At 35.6% G+C, this 7,454-nt stretch overlaps 1 protein-coding gene across 1 annotated transcript; it reads left to right on the top strand.

Moving 5' to 3' along the window:
• Window positions 1-70: 70 nt before the first annotated feature.
• On the top strand, window positions 71-6,134 carry LOC125036597 (transmembrane protease serine 3-like). The gene is made up of 4 exons (XM_047629332.1): window positions 71-188; window positions 2,184-2,299; window positions 5,375-5,503; window positions 5,716-6,134. Exons 2-4 carry the CDS (start codon window positions 2,274-2,276, stop codon window positions 5,918-5,920), a joined length of 360 nt encoding a protein of 119 aa, XP_047485288.1. The 5' UTR covers window positions 71-188; window positions 2,184-2,273; the 3' UTR covers window positions 5,921-6,134.
• The last annotated feature ends 1,320 nt before the right edge of the window (window positions 6,135-7,454 follow it).

Genomic DNA, 7,454 nt, shown 5'->3' with positions numbered 1-7,454 from the left:
TAGAACTCGGTACCAAATTCGTTGACTATTATCATTACATCTGCTAATACTTTCAAATCTACCATTCAGAGTGTGATGATGGGGGATTGCCATGCCAGGATGGTGTATGTATTCCACGAAACCGTGTGTGTGATGGCTTAGAAGACTGTGTAAATGGGACTGACGAGATCAGTTGCACTTGTGCTCGTGTAAGAAAATCCATTAATCCCTTTCTTAATGATTTTATACACACATTTCCAGACTTTTTATCGTCATGCCTTGTTTTTCTTTTCAAAGGTCACAAAGATGTTAGGCATCACTTCAGTACAGTGGTCATATTTGCCTTTGGTATTTGTTTAATGTAAAAATCATGAAAAAATTGGTGGTATATGTTGTTGCCCTCTTCATTGAAAGCTAACAGTCACAGCAGTATTAGTTACCCATTGGATCTTAGTGCCTCGCCGTCTGCACATGGACCAAAATACCGGCAATAAGCTGAGTGGTGTTTGGCTTGAAGGGAGCCCACACGGACACTCGTGGAACGTGGAAAGTATCAAGATTCTTTACCTCCTCTATGCAGTGTTGTCTTTTTCTGCACAAGTATTGTTTGATGAAGTGCCATTTTCTTATGTCTGTAGTTGGCATTTGTTATGCTGTATCAAGTTGGTAAAAGACTGATTTCCTTGGTCAGACACCATATACTTTCTGTTTTGGTCTATAACTTTGTGCAGCAACAATTTGTGATTTCAAAGATGTTTTGCATCATTCCATTTCCTGTATAATCAATCATGGGATGAGATCCTGAGCATATTTGTATAATTATATCCATGATCTGTGATGTTGATAAACCTTGGATATCTATCGTATTAATAGCAACCAATACAAACGCGCATTAATATATCACTGTATCCCGGACACTAAAAACAGTCCGATTAGTTTTTTATTTATTTCTTATCATTGTCAAACAAAGAATCAGTCCAACAAAGAATCAGTCCAACATTTTTTTTTTGTTAATCGCCGCCTGTCACCAAAGAAAATATTTCAGTCTCATTCCTGCCCACGTGTTTCGGGATTTTGTTGTCCTTTTTTTTTTTTTTTTTTTTCAAAAGAATTTTTGATAATTATGTCAGAAGAATAATTCTTTGAGTTAATTGATTTGTCGATTCTATGTAATCTGCACTCAAATAAAGGCCTACGTCTACCTATAATGTAACGAGGATTTGTGTGTATTTTATTCTTGCTGCTTTCATGTGAAATTTACATTTTTTTCTCCATGTCCCTGTCGGTGCATGTGTTTGCTATCATACAAACCATATCAGTGATAACAAGAATTGCATAAATATTAATTTTGGATAAGATAACATGTGATGATATTGCCTTTCCTGAAATTACCAGCCGACTTACCAGTGCTCCGACCACTAAAACTTACCATGGTAACTCCGATGACAAGTTAGTGAATACCACCGTTGTCTGTTTACAATCGTCTAAAGTGCGTTAGTGAATCCAGCCCATGGCATTCAGACAATTGTTTTTTAGTGATTGAATAATACAAAAATATTTTGAAAATGCACCAAAAAATCTTGTTAATGCTATTCTAACTGCTCAGAGTTGTATACTACCAACAAATAATATGGATCTGTTCAAGGAAAATGGTATATAACCGTCTTGTTACAGCATAACAAACAAAACAAGCTAGACCTAGGAAGATGGTAAAAACTAACAAAAAAGCAAACTTTCTTGAAAAAAGAAAAGTATATTTGCTATAACACTGTAAAGAGGAGGCAAGGAATCATGATACCACATGGGTATTCCTGTGGACCGGAGCTACAAGCCACACACCCAGGAGTCTCCACTCAAGCAAGCCTAATGTTTGGAGTTTGGTCTGTGTGGGCCGCGAGGTAATTGTCTCCATCAGGTTAGGCTTACTTCAGCCACAAGTTACAAAGATTTGATTTAATGTTTGATTTTGAACAGTACAAAATTTGGATAAATACTGTTAACTGAATTACTGAATCTACCTCTACCTATCTGTATCTATATATGTCCATAACTATCTATATCTGTATCTATGGTAAGGTGAAACTGGTTTTGGGTTTATTAAACCTGTAATTTCTACGTAATCTTGATTTCTTGTTTCTAATATTTCTCGATTACTTTCCTTTTTTCCATGAACAATATTTGTTAATTATGAAATCATTTTTTAGTTGTTGTGGCGGGATAGCCCTGGAAAACTGTGTGATGGTAACATCGACTGTGATGATCAGGAAGACGAATCGGTATGCGGTTGTACTCCCATGACCGAGTTCTTCAGATGTTACAAGTATGTGAACTATTTTTCGCAAGGTTATTGCCGTGTATCCTACAAATAAAACAGTAATTACTGGGATATAGGGTTAAATGAAATTGCTTTAAAAATTTCCTGTCAACAACAATTCACTCTATTTTGAATATCTATAGTTTGTTCGCTGAAGTCTGACACAAAGCTTAGCTATGATTGGTCGATGGGAGTCAGCAAGAGTCGCCCAGGCAGAAATGACTGATCGTCGCTGAGACCTTGGCTGGCCAAGTTTATCGACACAGGCTTACGGCCCAGCAGTGACGGCTGTAGATGACTTAAATCAAATGTTGATGAAAATTATATATTATCAGTATCATGATAATGCTGGTAATAATAATAATTGTCATGACAGTGATGATGAGAATGAGCACGATGATGATCAGTAATATCACACATTTCATTTTTAACTGTCACCATGATCATTTGAGATGCACAAAACCCGTTGCCCCAAAGATGTTAAAATTTGTAAAATTGAATTTTTATTTATAACGTAAGCATAAATATGTTAACGTTAATGCGCACTCATCATCATCATAGGGCATGTTATAGATGAAAGTTTAAATTAACAGAACTTAATAAAAATATCTACGAGCATGCCATCATTTCTGCTGTACTCATTACTACTCCTGTTATTTTAACTTTATTATTACTACTACTACTAATAGTTGATCGTGATTAAGCCGTGTCGTTATTACCTTAGGGTGGGGAAGCCTGGCACTCAAGTTTCTTGTCTTTGGTTCTGAAAATTATAAAATTGAGCCGAACAGGCATAAATGCGTTTGTGCCAGATGAAAGCAGTAGATATACCGCGTAAGTCATTTATTTACACAGCAATACGTGAAACAAAGCCGTACACAAATTTATAATGGTAGAAGAAAGGATAATTACTGTATATAGAATAGAGAAACCTATTATTAAAAAAAAAATATTTACAAAACGAGTTGGTTCAATTGACATTATCTTTTAATCTTAGTAATCTTGTACATTGAGAATACCTGCATGTCTGTGATTACTTCGGACGTTGCACATCACTGCATTAACTAACTTTGATTTTCTTGATATTTTTTGTAGGATTTTCCTTTAGATAAAGAATTTAACCTCTATCAGTCTTTTAGATCAAGAAATTTACAAATGTAAATCTACAATTATTAGAACTTTAAATTTATGACTTGTAGAGTTCCACTGACCAATCACCGTTAAGTGGACAGACTATAGTCATAACTTTAATAAATTTATGTAATGTATCTATAACTAATAAGAAAGAGATACTCAGATGCACCGAGCACCTCTGCTTTTACAATTATCCCAGTCAAAAATATGGAGTTTAATTTGATAAATATGAATTATAGCAACTAAAATAGAGAGCCTACCTTTCCATAAAAAAAATCCTTGGGGATCTGCATCTGAATGGCTAAAAATGACATTATGGCTTGTCTTTCTGTGCGCAAAAGTATTTGTGATATAGGGCTACCAAATGGAGATTTTTTTTCAGTCTTGCTACATTATAAACGCTTCTCCCTTACTTCAGAGGTTTTTTACCCCTGAAATCATTTTTAGTACATACTGTGCTTGACATCCCAAATATCATTATCATGACTGCTGGGATCTAGATAGTCTGTGAAGCTGCCTGATTTATGGCACTTACAAGGTTATTCACAAGCTGGTCAGCATTGTCAGTCCCTGGAGCTATTATGGCATGCAGTACAAGCTGAACTGTTTAACTACATCATTCTTCCACATGACAGTCTGATCAACAATAAATTACATTACTCTTGTTCAGAAGTAGTAACATGAGAGGTCCAGGAAGCCATTCTTTCTTTTTAATCACACAACCACAGTCAAAATAATGGGCACTGGAAACGTCTTGCTATGAGAGGGATCTGGTGCCCTTCAACAAGTGAACCTTGGCTGCCTTTTCCGTTACGGCCTAAAAAATGGCAATTATTGGTAAAAAAAAAAAAAAAGTAGGTATTTCCAGGTAGTCAAGTGCAAGGAATGGTTGCCGTATCCTATGTAATTAAACCTCTAGTTTCTGCTGGTTGCATTACACAATGGAATGATACTTATGTCTTATGTTAATTTCCTTTGGATCACAATAATGATATCCAATATGTTAGAGCCCATAATTCAGTTCTCTCTTAACCCGGCTCATTTCTGTCACCTTCCTGACAAATAGGTACCTTTCTTTGAGCTAGCAAAGGAGGTTTACTTGAAGCAGGACACAAGACAAAGCATTCTATTTTGTACTCTTAATTTTTAGGTCTGGGTCTTCCACTTTCTCTTTAGTTGAGCTTGTTGCTTGGGAGGCTGCAAGCTTTGGAGTGGCTTCAGTGACTTTGAAAGCATTTGATTTTCCCACAACTTTGAACATCCAGCATGAAATACATACATACATAATACATCCATTGGAATTTTAAGTGCTAAATAGCTGGTATGCACTGTGGATGCCTCTGCTGTAAGGAAACCTTAATGAAAGTAAACTGGTACGTTTGGTAATTGTTAGTCCATTTCTGGTCTGAACACAACACTTAACCAGTACTGCAGATCTAGGTGTGGAAATCTAGGTCTACCAAGACCAACCTGTACATCACTGATAAGTTGTCTTGTTGTCTGTAGTCAGAGTATTGCATGGTACACTACCAGTCAGCAGTCTAAAGCAGTATATGAGGTGGCTGCACATTTTGTTACCATTCGGTTTAATAGTGGTTTGTTTAGTATCTCGACCACTTTTTCATGGAGTTATGCTTTGTTCATTATAAAGATTTTATTTAGAAGTTGGAATTTTCGTAACAGGGAATAAGATTATGCTGACTGCATTAATGGGATCTAGGTGTGCATATACTACTTAAAGTGGTTTTGCCTGAAACAAGTTGCTATTGCTATTTGTTTGCAACCTATAATAGATTAGGAACTGAAAATTGCTCCAACCTCCTTTTTAACAGTAAAATTACACACATTATATATAATATATATATATATATATATATATATATATATATATATAATATATATATATGCTATAAATATTTTTCTTTCATCATACATCTTTATGAACAGGTCCACTGCTCAAAGTTGTATCCCTCGTGTCAGTGTCTGTGATGGCATCAAAGATTGCTCAGAAGGCGAGGATGAAGCTGCCTGTGTAGCGCTTGCACCTGAAATACCAGTCGACGAGGATGCTCTAGGGTAGGCCAATACATGTTAAGCATCTGATCTAGATTAAGGAATAACACTGAACTTCTGCTTATTATAACTAATTGGCATCTTGAGCATGTCACCCTTGTCAGTAGATTAACACTAACTGTTATCAAATGACTAATCTTTAAAGATTGATTTGAATTATAGTTATAGAGATATACAACTAGTAATATATTCTCTTCAATGAACTCATTGACCAGGTTGCTCCCAGTCCGTATGGAAGGCTTCTTTCTGGTTCGAGTGCGAGGACGATGGTTTACCTTCCAGCTTGAAAAGTGGAACATAAATGCATCGCCCTTACTGTGCGCCAAGCTGGGGTTTCGTCACGAGGCAACAGAAAGCCGAGACTATGAAAATGTTCTGCAAGGAGTTGTGTATATCATTTGTTCAGTTGAGGAAATTTAATAATCAAGGCAGCTAATCATCTAGGTATTCTTGAAGCAGGGATTGAAATAACACCTATATTTCTTTGTCAAGTTATCAAAGAAAAAAGTTTATTAGTGCTTAAAGGTGTTCAGATATTAAGAGAAATCACTGTCTAATATGATTACTGTTTATATCAGTCCAGTTGTGCAGCCATACATACCAACTTATATTTAAATAAATTTTTATGAAATCGTGCAACAGTTTTATTATATTTACATTTAAGTTCATCATAAAAAATTGGATACAGATGGAAATCGAAAATATGTATAGCTATCATCAGCAATCGCAAAAATTGGCAAATAAAATATTAATGATGGTACTGTGTTGTGCCAAAGAGTTGTAACTATTTGGGACAACCCAGTACAGTAATTGTATGAATGTGTATTTATGAACGATGATTTATGGATCAGAAGAACCTTTTACAATACCTATTACAATACCTACATGCAATAATTCAGATGTAAAAATAAGATATTTTGCAATACAAGCAAATAACATAAGATTTATATTTCTTCATTAGTGGACGAAACAAAAAATGTCACGAAAATTATAGTTGTCAGATACTTCGACGGGAAGGTTTCAGGAGAGGGTGCTGAAGGCAAATTCTTTTGCTAGAAATGTGCGACAGTATATCGTGGGTTGGTGGGTTTCTTGCGATCCGGCATTCATTGCCGAGGCAATTCCGTGTGTCATATGTGTGTTTTTCTATGCACAGAGTATATATATGTCAAATAGTATCACAAGAGAGTTGAAGATATTATCCCATAAAGACCTGTAACAGCAAGGTGGTTTTCAGAAGCCTCTCGTTTGTGATAAAAATGGAATGCTTGAATTTTATTTGCCTTTTCATGTCTTAAAACACACATTTATATATAACTTTTTTCAGAGCGACTCCCAAGAAGGTGGATGACTACAATTTGGCCGCAAATTTAGTAAAAATATTTACCTTTCTGAAGCTATATCCTCTTAGGAGGATATAGCTTCAGAAAATGATTCGGTTACTTTGACTCCTCAAGCTCATGCTCCAGCCAAGGATATCTTGATACATAGCAAAAATTGACATATTTGTTAGATGCAAATTTTCTTTAATCGGATCCTGAAATTTATACATACTGTCAAGTATTTCACTCATTACATCTAGCAATGGTGCTTCTTGAGAACATCTACTGGAGAAAGGTCGTCATTTGACCTGGTTTTGCTTATCTCAAGTGTTGTCAATATTTTTTTACATGAATGGGTGAATTTCAGTATGAATGTACTAGTTATGAAATATACATAGTGAAGCCTTTGAGGCCCCTTCCACGCGATCGAACAGGATTACACTTCTGTGTAGTAGACGCAGGGTGCTAGTGTCAACCAATTTATTAGTTCCTTGCTATGTTAGTTCCTTTTCATTTTGAGGTATATTCTTGAAAAATATGATATACGAGATCAGTAACCAAGCAACAGCCACATTTTCCCGCCAAAAAATAATTTTAACTTGTGCCAATGATGGATAAAAAAGAAAGATGGA

Source organism: Penaeus chinensis, chromosome 2, assembly GCF_019202785.1.
Source record: "Penaeus chinensis breed Huanghai No. 1 chromosome 2, ASM1920278v2, whole genome shotgun sequence".
NCBI lineage: Eukaryota > Metazoa > Arthropoda > Malacostraca > Decapoda > Penaeidae > Penaeus > Penaeus chinensis.
The sequence above is the reverse complement of the archived record's forward strand: the minus strand, read 5'-3'. Positions and strand labels throughout refer to the sequence as shown.

Coding starts and splice junctions, on each gene's coding strand:
- LOC125036597 (XM_047629332.1), top strand. CDS start 2,274: ATGACCGAGTTCTTCAGATGTTACAA. Junction 2,300..5,374: donor GAGTTCTTCAGATGTTACAA/GTATGTGAACTA, acceptor CTTTATGAACAG/GTCCACTGCTCAAAGTTGTA. Junction 5,504..5,715: donor GTCGACGAGGATGCTCTAGG/GTAGGCCAATAC, acceptor CTCATTGACCAG/GTTGCTCCCAGTCCGTATGG.